The following is a 17,260-nucleotide window of genomic DNA, read 5'->3' on the forward strand; positions in this document are numbered from 1 at the left end:
TGTGAGCCGTAGCTGGATTCAAGAGCCATGACCGAACAGGCGGTAATGGATACAATTGCTGAGGAAGGAGTAAAACAACAGAAACCTGGGTATCAAATCCTAATGATTAAGAGGAAATTGAGAGGGGCGCCTGGCTGGCTCAGTCCGTGCAGCATACGACTCTTGATCCCAGGGTTGTGAGTTCGAGCCCCACGCTGGGTGTAGAGATCACTTAAAAATAAAATCTCTGAAGGAAAGAGGAAAGTGAGAGAGGAGATGATAAAGTACACTGGGAAGAAAGACTGGGCCAGATGTGGCTGGACCAAAAAGAAGGCAGATCATATAAGCTAAGAGAAAAATGCAATCAACGAAGTGAAGGACACAAAGTGTCCCCTGGAGTTGGCAGTGGGATCACGGGCCTGTCGTTTCAGATGATCCATCCCAAAAGTAAAGGCTATCATGACCCAATAAAAATGCTTCACCTTGAAACTATGAATCTAGAAAGTACGAAGATAAGTCAAGTCATTCTGTCCTGTCCGCTGAGCTGACCCTGCTGTTTCACAGTGGCTCCTGCTAGTGCCCGGCTGCAGTAACTTTGTGACTGGGATATGACACAGCATCAACACTGTGGACTATCCTGGGTAACTGCCCGAAAAACTCATCGGCCCGCAACACAGTCCTGGTGTCTTCCCTGCACTTCCACAAGCCAGCGGTGACCGGGGAAGGGAGGAGCTGAATCTAGCCTCCCTTTTCTGTACCTGCTCCTGCTCCGCAGCACAGCTGAAGCTCTGGTTCTCCCTTCTCTCACAGGCCCGCCTTCTACATTCCGATACAAAGTCATCAGAAAGCTAGTGATCTCTTCAGAAGAGGAACAATTTGTTTGTGGCAATTCCCTGCTGAGACCGTAAAACCAAAACAGAAGCCAGGCAACAGCCCGGTGTGGGCTACAGAAAGAGCTCATAAATGATCTCACCAGTAAGCTTGCTCTCAGCAAGCCCTTTCACATGTTAATTCCCTTGTGCCATGTTTCTAACTTCCCATCCAAACCAACAGAGTAGCTTAAATCTATATACTACTTTAGCACTTAACATATTTTTTATGGATTGGGGAAATGACATCTAAGGAATGTCAACTGTCACCAACAGTGCAAGTACCCACATGGCCAACAGTGATGTCTCTAGTGGCTCAGGGGAACAAAAATAGTCTTTTTTTTTTTTTTTTAATCAAAATTAGTTTCAGGTTTCAACTGCAACAGTAAGGAAAGGAAAATAGAAAAAATATTAGAGAAATAAAGATTTTATTTATTTAAGAGACAGTGAGAGCGTCACAGCAGTCTCCATGTGGGACTCGATCCCGGGACTCCAATCATGTGACTCCAACCAACTGAGCCACCCACGAGAAATAAATATTTTATGCTTTGGTGAGTCACAAGATGAAAACACTACAAGAGCTTTGCTTACTTGACAAGCTGTACTGCTGACATGTTACTCCAGGAGGCCGGGAGGCACAGAGGGAGTAAGACGATAGGCAAATCGTCTACTATTCTCTTGAAAAATGGCATAAATGATGTTTGTCTTCGTCATTCTTTGCTGATGACACGCAGGCAAATCATTCATCACTATCATTTTTTCTGTGCCAATAAACCCAATTAGGCTTGAGTCAGCAAAAATGAGCATCTATGTACAATTAAACATGGTTTCAACAAAAACAGAATTTTTCTGTAAAGGAAGGAATTTTTTAAAAAGTTGTTTTTATAAAGCTAATATGTATTTATTACAGAATATTCAGAAAATGCACAAAAAGGAGAAAACAAAAATCATCCATAATCCTACCTCCTCACCCCTGGGTATAGTCACTGTTAAATAATGGCACATTTTTAAAAGAAAAAAACATTACTCAATAGTAATGAAAAATAAAAAATCAATTTAGCTTAAAGCTTCAAGTGAAATAAAGCTCACAAGGCTGTAGCCATGAAATATCTTAACCGAAATGGCCACTTACCATCCCATCATTAGCATCTCCTACTACATACATAGTCCAGTCCTTGCCTCAACCCAGTTATTTTGAAAAACTTCAAATCTACAGAAAAGCTAAAATTAACCCCAGATCACCTAGACTCACCAGCTGTTAACATTTGGCCATATCTGCTTTTCCTGTCTGTATAAATGTCCTTTTCTGTTCTTGTTGGTTGTTAAACACTTGAGTACTCTAACATGTATTTCCTAAGAATAAGGACATTCTAAGGGAAAGTAGTAATTTTTGTGGATTAGCCAAACTGTTTTTTTTTTTTTTAAAGATTTTATTTATTTATCAGAGAGAGAGAAGGGGAGAGAGCGAGCACAGGCAGACAGAATGGCAGGCAGAGGCAGAGGGAGAAGCAGGCTCCCCCCTGAGCAAGGAGCCCCATGTGGGACTCGATCCCAGGACGCTGCGATCATGACCTGAGCCGAAGGCAGCTGCTTAACCAACTGAGCCACCCAGGCGTCCCAGCTAAACTGTTTTTTAAAAAAGATTTTATTTATTCATTTTGAGAGAGAGAAGGAGAGAGCACGAGTGGGGAGAGGGACAGAAAGAGCGACAGAGAAAGAGAGGACGAGGGAGGAGGAGGGCCAGAGGGAGAAGCAGGCTGGCAGAGTCCCCATTGAGCAGGGAGATGGACATGAGGCTTGATCCTAGGATCCTGGGATCATGAACCGAGCCGAATGCAAAATTTGTACCTCTAGGGGCACTTGGATGGCTTAGTTGCTTAAGCCTCTGCCTTTGGCTCAGGTCATGATCCCAGGGTCCTGGGATTGAGCCCCTGCATTGGGAGTCCCTGCTCAGTGGGGAGCCTGCTTCTCTCTCTCCCTCTGGCTGCCACTCTGCCTGTTTGCGCTCTTGTGCATAAAATCTTTTTAAAAAATCTGTAATTTGATCTAGAAGACTGACCAAGACAATGAGGCAGACTCTGTAATGCTGTGGTTAGACTGAGGTATTAAAGCTGATTTTCTTCTTCTTCGCCCCACACCATGACTCCTTCCTCTGAAAGTTTCTCAACGTCACCATCATGAGCCAGATAATTCTTTGTTGTGGGGGCTTGTGTGTGTGTTGTAGGATGTCCAGCAGCACTGTTGGCCTCTAGATGCCAGAAGCACTGCACACCCAGCTGTAATCCTGAGCGAGTCCCTGGGCATTGCTAAGTGCCCCTGGCGGGAGAGACTCTGCTCTTGAACAACGGGTCCCAGAAGTCCCGGTGAGTGGCAGCACGAACGAGGACAGTGTGCATTTATCTCCTGAACGCTTACTATGTGGCGGCATGTTCTGGCATTATGCAGGTCTGAAGATCATTTAGTTCCTGGAATGAGCCTCTCAACCGGCTGGTGTAGCCCCATCTTACGGATGAGGGATGGATGTAGTGAGGCTGAACGGCTTGCACAAGCCACACCGACCCCGGGCTGCCTGGACCCGCTGGTACTGCACCCACGGCCGCCTGCTCGGACACCTGCTCCCAAACATGCCCTCACGTACTTACTCCCTGGTACGTCATTTTTCTCTTTCCTACTCATGCCAACCCCGAAGCCTTTTTTGGGCAAATCCACTCTACACCAGCCTTCAGACCGCTCCAAGACCACCTGACACAACACCAGTGTCCCGGGCTCCTTGGAGTAGCAGGAATGTCCCTCTGGGAAGGGTTCTAGCAACCACAGAAAACCTGGGGCACTGCCCACGCTCATTCTGAGCAGAAAGCTCACTGAGGACTTGCTTCCCACCTCGGGGAGCTTGTGTACTAGTTAATCTGGGACAACCTCAGGGAGTTTGTGTACTAGTTAATTCGGGACAACCTCAGGGGGCTTCGTACTAGTTAATCCGGGACAACGGCTCCCATCGTGCCTGGCATGAGGTCAGCTAAGTACTGGCTGGGGGCCAGCTCCTCTCCAGGACGGCAGCTGCTCTCAGGGCAGGGATCTCTCACTGTGTCCTCACAGAGCCCCAGTGCTTGGCACACACTAATTTCTCAAACATTTTCTGGCTTCCTTCAAAACCTGAGATCCAACACTGAGGGAACACGACTTAGCTAAACTACTGCTCTTGGTTAAAAGTAAAAATACTTTTGCTGGGGACATACTCTGCCCCCTCCCCCGCTCATGTGTTTGCCTGTGTTCTCTCTCTCTCTCTCTCTCAAATAAATAAATAAATAAATATGATCTTTAAAAAAATAAATGTTTTTTGAGCAGAAGTCCATGTACAGGTGAAATGAAGGAGATGCCGTTCGCATCTACAGAGCTGACATACATAGTTTCAACTACTTGTACTGAACGCCAAAGACCCACAGCACATGATGAGACGCGTTGTGTAAGGCAAACAGAACCCATGACACCCGCGGCAGGAAAATGTTTCTCGTTTTATCGGTAGAGCTGGTCTCAGGTCTGGTTTCCATGTTTTAGCTCAGCTTTGACGTTGCAGGACAAACTCCACAGGTGATCTATGGTGGCTCCCAGAGATGCTTGGGAAACTGACCCCTATGTGGTTCCAAAGCCTGAGGAATGTACTCAGACTAGACTAGACCGGCCTGGAGAGGCCGAGCTGCATGGCTGAGTAATCCTTTCTCGCCCACCACTCCATGCTCAGAAACCACCCTACGGCTTAACCACAGGCTGATGTGGCCACCTGGCAGGTAGGGGAGAGGATCTCTAGGACCCATTTACTCAAGACTGGACCTAGAAGGACCTAGAACAGGACAGCTGTATTTTCTGACATGTTCCACAACCTTGAGAAGTTTTATTTGTCTTGGAAATGTGGCCCGTCTCTGCAATTATCCCACCTGCACCAACCACCTGGGCCCTCTAGATAAGTAAATGGCCGAGTTACTCAAACTCCAGTAACTCGAGTTACTCGACTTCCATAAGTCTGTACTTATAACCATTCTTCGTCACTAGAACCGTCATGTGGTTCTCAGTCCACTGAGTGAGCCAGGCAGTGCCTGTCCAAAGGGGCGCTGTGGGGACAGCTGAGATGTCCCGGAGCCGAGGGAAGGGACGGTACCGGGTGCTACGCTTTGTCATCTGGGCACAGAGCCGGTGGCCTCACTCAGCGCCCTAAAGGGCTGCGCCGGCACAACGAAGTGTCAACCGGCGGCCTCGAGAGCACAGTGCCAGGCCTGTGGTGGCCGTGCGGCCCCGCGGCCCTGCCCCTCCACCCCGTACCTCGGGTAGGATGAACTGCTCCACAGGCTTGTACCACAACCTGTTCACCTGCACGCCGCAGCTCGGGGGGCTGAAACGGGCCACGAAGAGAGCCTCCTGCAAACGGGGGTGGAAGGTCAAAAAGTAAGATTTTGTGTTAGACACTGTGTATGCAGCAAGTTTTCCAGTATTTTCTGTCTTGGGCAGCTTAATCCTCGATGGCCCCAACCGGGGTTATTATGCATCTCCTGATGCTGAGACACCATCGTGTTTTCCAGCACAGTCACAGTTATTATGTAGCTATTTAAGGTAACAAAATCTGTCCTAAAGTTCTAAAACATGAAATAAAATCCACATAACCTTAAAAAAAAAGCCCACCTTGAAATGAGGAGCATTAGGGGAAGCATGAGGTGTTAAGTCAAGACGAATTATTAGGCTTAATCCCAAAGGTTAAGAAGAAACTGAAAGATCACATCTTTCTACACAGAACAAAGGTACTGCAGGAGCCCCCCTACCCCCATTCAGAAAGAACCTTTACAAGAAAAAAATGGCACAGACACAAAAAAGGAACATAAAAGAAGGCTGATTCCCACTGTGTCTCTAGGTACTCCTCGTTAACGGCACTTGGCTCTAAGGCGCTTTGCACAGTGTTTTTTACAATCTGTGGCAACCCCGCAGTGAACGAGTCCAGAGACGCCATTCTTCTGACAGCATTTGCTCACTTTGTGTCTCTGTGTCACATTTTGGTCATTCTTGTGTATTTCACATTTTTCCATTATTACTGTGTTTGCGCTTTGGTGATCTGTGATACTGCTTTAATTGTGGGGGAGCCACGAACTGCTCCCAAATAAGATGGCAAACTTACCTGATAAACCCACTGACCAGCACTTCCTCACCCCGCTCCCTCTCCTTGGGCCTCCCCTATTCCCTGAGACACAATATTGAAATTCAGCCACTTAATACCTCTACAATAAGTGTTCAAGTGAAAGGAAGAGGTGCCTGTCTCTCACTCTAAATCAGAAGCTAGTGTGGTCCACAATAGTCAAACGATGGGAAGAGCCCAGATGTCCACTGACAGATGAATGGAGAAAGAAGATGTGGGGGATATATACAATGGAATATTATGCAGCCATCAAAAATGAAATCTTGCTGGGGCACCTGGGTGGCTCAGTGGGTTAAAACCTCTGCCTTCGGCTCAGGTCATGATCTCAGGGTCCTGGGATTGAGTCCCACATCAGGCTCTCTGCTCAGCAGGGAGCCTGCTTCCTCCTTTCTCTGTGCCTGCCTCTGTCTACCTGTGACCTCTGTCAAATAAATAAATAAAAATCTTAAAAAAAAAATGAAATCTTGCCATTTGCAATGACATGGATGGAATGAGAGGGTAGTATACCAAGCAAAATAAGTCAATCAGAGAAAGACAATTATCATATGATCTCACTGACATGAGGAATTTGAGAAACAAGGCAAAGGCTCATAGGGGAAAACAGGGAAAAAATAAAACAACATGAAACCAGAGAGGGAGACAAACCATAAGAGACTCTTAATCTTAGGAGACAAACTGAGGACTGCTGGAGGGAAGGAGGTGGGAGGTTGGGGTAACAGGGTGATGGACATTGGGGAGGGTATATGTTGTAATGAGCACTGGGTATATGTAAGATTGATGAGTCACAGGCCTGTATCCCTGAAACAAAAAATACATTATATCCTAATTAATTAAATTTAAATTTCAAAAAAACTTAAAGGATGTAAACCTAAGAGTTAAATAAATTATAATACAAGCCAAGTTAACACACACACACACACATACACACACAAAGCTAGTGTGATAAAGCTTAATGAAGAAGGCAAGTTGAAAGCAGAGATAGGCTGAAAGCTGGGCCTCTCGTTCTTCTTTGCGAACACAAAGGAAAAGTTCCTGAGGGAAACTCTAAGGGCCTCTCCAGGGAACATGTGAAGTGGAACACCCTTCTTGCTGATACAGAGTCGTCATCTGGACAGAGGGCAAAACCAGCCATACCGTCGCCTTAAGTCAAAGCCCAATCCAGAGGAAGGCTCTGACTTCAATTCCATGAAGGCTGAGAGAGGCGAGGAAGCTGCGGGAGAAGAGCCGGAAGCCAGCAGAGGTGGGTGCAGAGGCGTAAGGATGGAAAATGTCTCCATAACCTCAAAGTGCCAGGTGAGGCCGAAGGTGCTGATGGAGAAGCCGCAGCAAGTTCTCCAGGAGACGAAGCAGAGATCATTCAGGAAGGTGGCTATACTGACAGACAGATTATCAGTGTGTAGACAAAGCAGCCTTCTGCTAGAAGGAGACCGACTTGCAACTTTCCTAGCTAGAGAGAAGTCAACGCCTGGCTTCGAAGCCTCAAAGGACAGGCCGACTCTCTTGCTGGGGCTCATGCAGCTGGTGACTTGAGGGTGCGCGCTCATCTGCCGTTCTGCAAATCCCAGGACCCCTAAGAATTATGCTAAATCCACTCTGCTTGTGCCCTATGAATGCAACTACAACCCTTGGTGACAGTGCATCCGTTTATGCGTGGTTTCTGGATATTTTAAACCCACTGCTGAGACCACTGTCAGAAAGAAAATATTCCTTTCAAAACATGACTACTCAGTGACAATGTACCTGATCACCCAGGAGCCCTGACAGAGACATACGAGATGAGTGTTGCTTCCACGCCTGCTAACACCGCATCTGTTCCGCAGCCCATGGATCAAGGAGTCATTTCGACCTTCAAGTCTTTTTATTTAAGGAATACCTTTTGTAAGACTGCCACAGACTCCTCGGATGGATCTGGGCAAAGTAAACCCAAAGTGTCCTGAAAGGATTCACCATTGTAGGTGCCATAGACAACATTCATGAGTCCCGGGAAGAGGCCCAATACCGACATGAACAGAACCTGGAAGGAGCCGATTCCAGACCTCATGGAGAACTCTGACAGGCTCAAGTCACTGCAGATGTGGTGGAAATAGCAAGAAAACTAGAATTAGAAGTGAAACCCGAGGATGTGGCCGTATGGCCGTGATCTCATGATGAAACTTTCATGGAAAAGAACTGGCTTCTTATGGGTGAGCAACCAAAGTGGTTTCCTGGGATGGAAGCGACTCTGGGTGAAGACTCCATGAAACCACTGGAATGACAAAGGATTTAGGATGCGGCACGAACATAGCTGATACAGCAGCTGCAGGGTTTACGAAGTGGACCCCAATTCTGAAAGAAGTTCTAATTCGGAGAGAATGCTATTGAGCAGCATCATGTGCTACAGAGAAATCATTTGTGAAAGGAAGAGTCAGCCAGTGAGGCAACCTTCATGCTGTCTTATTTTAAGAAATGGCCCTGGCCACCCCAGCCTTCAGCAGCTGCTACCATGGTCAGTCGGCACCCACGGACATCAAAGACCCTCCACCAGCAAAAAAATCACGACATGTTAAAGGTCAGATGATGGTGAGCATTTTTTAGGAATAAAGTATTTTTATTTTTTAAAAAGATTTTATTTATTTACTTGAGAGAGAGACACACAGAGATAGCAAGAGAGAGCACAAGCAGGGAGGAGAGGGAGAAGCAGGCTCCCTGCTCAGATGCGGGCTTGATCTCAGGACCCTGGGATCATGACCTGAGCTGAAGGCAGATGCTTAACAACTGAGCCACCCAGTGCCCCAATAAAGTATTATTATTTTTCAGATTTTATTATTTATTTATTTGAAAGAGTGAGAATGAGAGAGAACGAGAGACAAGGGGGGGGAGGGTCAGGGGGAAAAGGAGACTCCCTGCTGAGCAGGGAGCCCAGTGTGGGATTAGATCCTGGGACTTTAGGATCATGACCTGAGCCGAAGGCAGTCGCTTAACCAACTGAGCCACCCAGGGCCCCCCAATAAAGTATTTTTAAATTAAGGTATGTGCCTTGTTTTTTTGACATTTGCATTAATATTAATACTATGGCACATGTAATAGACGATAGTAAAGTGTAAACACAACTTACAGGTGCACCAAGCAAAAAGTTCATTTGACTTGCTTTCCTGTGACATTTGCTTTCTGGTGGTGGTCTGGAAGCGAACCCACAGTATCTCGGAGGTATGCCTGTACTGTTTTCTTTGAGTCCTTCCCAGTTTGTTTCAGGCAAGAACATTTCCTACTTCTCTCATGCATATTCTTATAGGCCACCTTATTACAGGAGAAACTTCAGTTAAAGCTATGAAGACCACACAGAATTTTAGGATTGTGGGGTTTTAGCGGATTATGCGTATTTTTTTCATTAACACCAGTTCTTGGCCATACAGTGGTAATACCTTTTGTATTTTGAGTACCTGCCAACCTATTAGCATCCACCTTAGAATAGGCCTTCCTTGAGCACAAAGATTAACTTCTTGGCTAACAATATGGCAACTAAAAGATAAATCAACATTATCAAAATACTGTCTGGGCCAAGCCTCTTCACTGATAATTCAAACATTAGGAATGGTTAAAAAAAAAATGCAACATATACTAAGACAATTAAATGGATCAAAAGGAGGGATGCCTGGTTGGTTCAGTAGGTTAAGCATCCGCCTTTGGCTCAGGTCATGATCCCAGGGTCCTGGGATGGAGCCCCACATAGGGTTCCTTGCTCAGCGGGGAGCCTGCTTCTTCAGACTCTCCCTCTGCCTGCTGTTCTCTGCTTGTGTGCTCTCTCTCCCTCTCAAAAATAGTCTCTGCTAGCCAATTTAACTGCCTGCTAAGACAAAACAAAACAAAAATCAATACTCTTCAAGGAATATAATAGATCCAGAGATCCTGTGATGAATTATTCACAATATCTAGGATACAATCCAAAGTACTTAATATAAGACAAACCAATCAATACCCAAGAAAAAAGACAATAATCAATAAAGACAGAACTCAACATGATTCAAATATTAAACTAAACAGAGAGGATTTTAAAGTCATTATTACATCTAAGGTCAAACCTGTAAAGAAAATATGTTCAAAATGAATGAGCTCAGGAAATTTTAGAGAAATAAAACTACAAAAGAGAATTAAAGGGACATGCAAGAACTGTGAAGTACAATATCTAAAATACACTCATCAGTGAGGTTCAACAGCAGATCTGAGATGCAGAAGAGTCTGTCAATATGAACCCAGATGGAAGGAATTATCAAATGTGAAAAACAGAAAGAATTTTTTAAAAATGGACACAGCCTCATGATCTGTGGAACAATGGCAAAAGGTCTAACATGCAGGTAATTGGAATCCCAGAAAGAGTGGAGAAAATGAGCCTGAGGAAAATTTTTTGAAGAAATAATAGCTGAAAGTTTCTCAAATTTGGTAAAAAACAGATTTACAGATAGAAGAAAGTTGCCAAACCCTGAGCAGCACAGCCAGAAAGAATAAACCACACCCAAGGTACAACACAACCAAACTGCTTAAAACCAAATACAAAGGGGCACGTGGGTAGCTCAGTGGGTTAATCCTCTGACTTTGGCTCAGATCATGATCTCAGGGTCCTGGGATCGAGCCCCACATCAGGCTCCCTGCTCAACGGGAAGCCTGCTTCTCCCTCTCCCACTCCCCCTGCTCGTGTTCCCTCTCTCCCTGTGTCTTTCTCTGTCAAGTGAATAAATAAAATCTTTAGAACAAACAAACAAACAAACAAATATAAAAAGAAAATCTTAAAGGCAGCAAGGACAAACAGACGAAAACACCACTTACACATACCATACATAGGGACAACAATATGAAGGATAGTTGGCTTCTCACCAGAAACAATGAAGGTCAGAAAATATCAAAACGGCATCTTTAAAATACTGAAAAGAAAAGAAGTCAACCCAGACTTTCTATATCCAGAAAATACTCCAGAAGAAAACAGGGGGAGGGGAGGGAGGGAGACAGAATAAAGACAAAATAAAAACATTTTCAGAAAAAGGAAAACGAATCAAATTCATTACAGTAAACTTGCACATTCAGAAAACCTGAATACTCAGGAAGGGATGAGGGCACTAGAAATGTAAATGTGTGGGCAAATATAAAAGATGATCCTCTAGATTACTTTAATACATGTTTAGCTATTTAAAGCACAAGTTATAACACTATACTCATCTTATATTTTACATGAATGCGTACATTAATTTTAAGAAAAATGACAATATAGGATGTACACTGTAATCTTTCTGTCAACTACACATAAAAAAGAGGAGTGCAAAGAGCTGTAGCTGATAGGACAACAGAGAAACTGAAATGGAATTCTAAAAAATACTCAAACCCAAAGAAGGTAGGAAAGAGGACCAGAAACAGAAAATCGTAGAATAAAGAGCAAAATCAAAAACACTTCAATAACTGCATTAAATGTAAATGGATAAACACTTCATTTAAAAGGTAGAAGAGATTCTCAGACTAGATCAAAAGGAAGACCCAACTACATGCTGGGAAACACAATTTCTTTCTTTCCTTCTACTTATCTATATATCTATATCTATTAAAAAAGAGGGGTGCACCTTGGGTCTCTCAGTCCATTAAGCATCTGCCTTCAGCTCAGATCATGATCCTGAGGTCCTAGGATTGAGTCCCACATCAGGCTCCTTGCTCAGGGGGGTGCCTGCTTCTCTCTCTCCTTCCACCTGGGGCTCCTGCTGCTTGTGCTCTCTCTCTGGCAAATAAATAAATTAAAATCTTTTTTTTTTTTTTAAAGATTTTATTTATTTGACAGACAGAGATCACAAGTAGGCAGAGAGAGAGGAGGAAGCAGGCTCTCCGCGGAGCAGACAGCCCGATGCGGGGCTCGATCCCAAGACTCTGGGATCATGACCTGAGCCGAAGGCAGAGGCTTTAACCCACTGAGCCACCCAGGCGCCCCAATAAATTAAAATCTTAAAAAAAAAAATACATCAATACATCATGACCAAGAGGAAGAGGAGGTTGATTTAACATTTCAGAATCAACAGATGTTAATTCATCCCACTAACAGAATAAAGGAGAAGAACCTGGAAACATTCTATATGCCCAGCAACTGGAAAATGGATAAACATGTTGCTGGAATACAGCTTAGCAATTAAAAAGAGGAAAAGGGATAGGGCACCTGGCTGGCACAGTGGGTAGAGTATGTCCTCTTGATCTCAGGGTTGTGAGTTCAAGCCCCACATTTGGTAAAAAGCTTACTTAAAAAAAAAAAAAAAAAAAGAAAGAAAAGGGAAAAATCATGAATACATACAAGCACATGGATGAGCTACAAAAACATGTTGAGTGAACGACGCCTTACAGAGGGGAGTACTTTATGATTCTATTTACATATGAAATATCACAAACAAGCAAAACCAGTTTATGATAACAGAGAAAAAAAAAAAAAAGGGAAGAGTGGCCACCTCTCAAAAGTGGGACAGGGCGATAGGGGTTTGGGTTTGGGTTACACAGCTTTATGCAGTTTAAATTAACCAAGGGGGTGCTGGCTGGCTCAGTCAGAAAAACTTGATCTCAGGACCATGAGTTCGAGCCCCACAGAGATTACTTAAATAAATAAAAACTTAAAAAAAAACATAACTGACCTAATGTAGAGATTACTTAAATAAAAACTTAAAAAACTGACCTAATGTACATTTCACTGTGCATAAAATTAAAAAAAAAAACACAAATATTAAAGCCCAGTTAATGGAAAAAAATAAAAGTCTAGTTAATGATATGCATGTGGAAGTACTTAGGGACAAAGTGTCAGGATGCCTGAAACTGACTCTGAAATACAGTCAGGAAAAATAAGAAGATAGATCATTGAACAACTTTATATATGATAAAGCAAATACAGCAAACTTTTTTTTTTTTTTAAGATTTTATTTATTTGAAAGAGAAAGGGAGAGCATGAACAGGGTGAGGGGCAGAGAGAAAGGCAGACTCCCAGCTGAGTAGGGACCCCGAGGTGGAGCTGGATCCTGAAACTCCAGGATCATGACCTGGGTTGAAGGCAGACGCTTAACTGACTGAGTCACCCAGGTGCCCTGAAATATAGCAAAATGTTGACTACTGTAGAAATTAGGTGGCTACATGGGCATTCACTGTATAATTCCTCCAAGATTTCTACAAATGGATCTCTTCAAATACAATTCCTTCCTAATATACTCCTTCAGATGTACTCCATGAATAAATCAGATTACCCTACATACCAGGAAGAGAGTAACCCAAGTTGTTTTAAACTTTGAGTCCCTCAACATCTTTATTACAAAAGACATTTGAAGTAGCTGTTAGTCTTGTATTATAGAGACAGACTTTCAGGGTTGGAACGAAGAGACACTAATACTTGCTTATACCTCAGAGTCCCAAAGTTTCCGCATTCATTATCAACTTTTGTTATTCCTTAGGCTTTAGGGGATTTTAGGTTGGGAATTTCTAATCTGCCCCAACCTTTTCTTTTCTAGATATAACACATTATTTTTCACTGGTATTCTGTGCCCTAACCAGCACATTACTTTATTATGCTATACTGTATCCAATCAGTAAGGGAAGAAAAGTGCAAATCTTCCAACCAGATGTAATTATATAGTCTTCCAGTCTACTATATGCCATGAGGAAAAAGCTGGTATTTTTTAAAAAGAAAAATGGGGAAAACCTTGTACAAAACAAAGCATTACCTCTTGTTCTGCCTGATAAAGCTTGACCGTGATGTTCCTCTGGAAACCCACATCACTGGCATCATAAAACACCCCAAGACTGGTAATAACGATGGGGTAGAGAACTCGGAAGCTCACGCTGACAACTCGGTCCTCAGAAATTCCTGATGAAGTGTCTTCAGAAAGACTGAAAGCCTCAATTTCCTGGTTCAAAACTAAGGAAATCATAAGAAAGAGTTTTACATAACCAAACAAATAAAATCTTACAATTCTTTCACAAATGGCAGCAATTAAGGAAATTCTTCAGAAATATGGCTGCTTCTAGGAAAAAAATAAGTTAATTTTGAAATTTAAGAATGAAATTTTTAGCTATATCTAGATAAAATATTTAATTATCAAAACTACTTTAATAAGTTTTTGTATGTACATGTGTGCATATGTATGTCTAAATGCCATAGAGGAATAATCTATTAGGAAAGTTTCGATAAATAGGGATATTAAAACAGTACCTAATGCAGTGAAAAATAATGAGAAAATTTAGTCTTGCTCTGCAAATTCCAAAGACCCTTCTTCTTGTTGGGCAATTTAAAATACTTGTGATGTCACAGGACAAAAGTCCTTGAAATCACTTCCAATAACACTGAAAATTTCTACATAATACCGATAAATACTACATAATACTGATAAAAGAGAAGCACATCAGAGTAGCATTTCTGACCAAATACTGTGTGCCATGCCCCATCACATTTACAACTTCACAACTACACTGAGTGGTCGTGGCATTATCTGACCTCACGTGTAATGATACTGAGGCCTGGTGATGTTAAGTAACTTGCCTGAGGTCACGGAAAGTGGCAGAGGCAGGAATCAACCCCAGGTTTATGAACTTCAAACTCAGTACTCTTTCCACTCCCCACAGCTTCCTAAATCGAAGCCAAAAACAGTCCTTTACAAATAATGTTTTCAATTACTGTAAATGAATCAGGACCGATTACACGAAGTAGTTCACATGGCTGAGAATATCAGTGCTAGTTTGTAAAGTAATATAGAAACTTATTCTAAAAGACTTTATCAAAGTTCTTTGTATCTTTCAGAGCTGTGGTTTTCCAATTTTCCTGCTCACACAACCACATCAGTTAAACACATTTGTACACACACTCATATACCTATTTATAAAATAGACACATATATTGATACCAATATATTCAGTCTGTATAAAGAAAACATTGTCTTCTTTTCAGATAAACAGAAATTCAGTGTTCTTCCCACACCCAGCAGATCATCTGGATCCCTACCTTTGAATTCCTAGGATGTTATTTTACACTTAGTAATGCTCAATAAAATGTGCCTGATGGAATTGATGACCCTCCACCCACTTACATACATAAGCAGAAGGGGGAAGAAGGTGGTTACACATTTTGTCATGGGTTGGCCAAGCACTGGCCACAGTGTCTAGACTCCAAAGAAACTGGATGACAGCAAAATGTTTTCTTTTTAATACACTCAGTAAATATAAAAGATTCAAAGTATATGCATATAGGTTAAGCATGCTAAAACCTAACTACATATCTATTAAAAACAAATATACCTTGAACTTCAAGCTACCTAGACACAGGAAGTCCTGCTGCTTTAGTAATGTTATTAATCAAAACTTCTAGATATTCAGAGGAGCATGATGATTAATTAATACTCACGATGACCTTAAGGTATTGAAATAAAATGAAAATGACATTTGAGTCATCAAAAAGATAAAATAAGGTTCAATGTAAATTTAGTCACACCTGGAATGCAAGTTGGCGCAGCCTCTTTGGAGAACAGTGTGGAGATTCCTCAAGAAATTAAAAATAGGGGGCGCCTGGGTGGCTCAGGGGTTAAGCCGCTGCCTTCGGCTCAGGTCATGATCTCAGGGTCCTGGGATCGAGTCCCGCATCGGGCTCTCTGCTCAGCGGGGAGCCTGCTTCCTCCTCTCTCTCTGCCTGCCTCTCTGCCTACTTGTGATCTCTGTCAAATAAATAAATAAAATCTTTAAAAAAAAAAAAGAAATTAAAAATAGAACTTCCCTATGACCCTGCAATTGCACTCCTGGGTATTTACCCCAAAGGTACAGATGTAGTGAAAAAGAAGGGCCACCTGTACCCCAATGTTTATAGCAGCAATGGCCACAGTCGCCAAACTATGGAAAGAACCAAGATGCCCTTAAACAGACGAATGGATAAGGAAAATGTGGTCCATATACACTATGGAGTATTATGCCTCCATCAGAAAGGATGAATACCCAACTTTTGTAGCAACATGGACCGAGACTGGAAGAGATTATGCTGAGTGAAAGAAGTCAAGCAGAGAGAGTCAATTATCATATGGTTTCACTTATTTGTGGAGCATAACAAATAGCATGGAGGACATGGGGAGTTAGAGAGGAGAAGGAAGTTGGGGGAAATTGGAAGGGGAGGTGAATCATGAGAGACTATGGACACTGAAAAACAATCTGAGGGGTCTGAAGTGGCGGGGGGAGTGGTGGGAGGTTGGGGTACCAGGTGGTGGGTATTATAGACGGCACGGATTGCATGGAGCTCTGGGTGTGGTGAAAAAATAATGAATACTGTTATGCTGAAAATAAATAAATTTAATTAAAAATAAATAAATAAATGAATCTTTAAAAAAATTTAGTCACACCTATTAAAATTTTTTTAATCTAGGTATTGCACTTATGAAAATTTTCTATTAATTAATAGCTTCATTCCTTTACTATTAATGGATAATAATACTTAACATAATAAAAGTCTGGTTAATTCAAGCTGAGGTTTTTAAAAATTTGATTTGGTTTTGGATTTCAAATGTAATTTGTTCTAGGCTATTCTTACATCATCAGGATTGCAACATTTTATTAGGTTCATGGTCCTTTTGGGACTCCAGCACAAGCTAATGGACTGCCTCACAGAAACACAATTACACATGACATTTTCCTTACAATATTAACTAAAAGAGCATAAGTAAGAAAACTCAGCTTTATACAATACAGATAATTTATTTAAAAAGCTAACTGAAACTTAACTTTATAAAAGGCAGGTTCTTATAAAATAACATTAAGTACCATGTCCCTAAGTTTAAGTATCAACTTATTTCATCCTGTCAATGCCTATGAGGTAAATACTTTTATCCCCAATTTATAGATGGTGAAACTGAGGCACAAATGGGGTAAATAACTGACCAAAGGTCACACAGCTCAAAAAGGTAGAGCCTAGACGCAAAACCATGGAACCTGACTTGAAAGCCCAGGCTTTCAACGACAACACTGTCATTGCCTGTAAGAGTAAGGTGTACATAAGACCTGACAAATCTTAAAATTCCAGGGGTCATAATTGGCACACTTAAGACTGTGAAAAGTTTACTTTTCCTTAGAACCATAGCTGAACATAACAGGAAATGCTGGTAAAGAAAGACATCTGCTTACACAGTTAGCAACATCCTAAAATTGGTTCCCTGGAAATAGAGGAACCTGATTAGGGCCATCTTTCTTCATCATCAACTCCCACAAATCTTTATCTGTAAGGAATACA

At 42.3% G+C, this 17,260-nt stretch overlaps 1 protein-coding gene across 2 annotated transcripts in view; it reads right to left on the reverse strand.

Moving 5' to 3' along the window:
• B3GALNT2 (beta-1,3-N-acetylgalactosaminyltransferase 2) overlaps positions 1–17,260 on the reverse strand; it is a 58,666-nt gene that overhangs the window by 19,935 nt on the left and 21,471 nt on the right. The window contains exons 4-5 of one of the 2 annotated variants that reach the window (XM_045087282.1): positions 13,725–13,918; positions 5,163–5,258 (exon numbers count right to left, since the gene is read on the reverse strand). In XM_045087282.1, the coding sequence (XP_044943217.1) occupies positions 5,163–5,258; positions 13,725–13,918 (290 nt within the window). The remainder of the gene's footprint in view (positions 1–5,162; positions 5,259–13,724; positions 13,919–17,260) is intronic. The other variant, XM_045087283.1, reaches the window with a different exon arrangement.

This window comes from Mustela putorius, unplaced genomic scaffold, assembly GCF_011764305.1.
Source record: "Mustela putorius furo isolate JIRA1106 unplaced genomic scaffold, ASM1176430v1.1 tig00001075_pilon_pilon_pilon, whole genome shotgun sequence".
In the NCBI taxonomy this organism is placed as follows: Eukaryota; Metazoa; Chordata; class Mammalia; order Carnivora; family Mustelidae; genus Mustela; species Mustela putorius.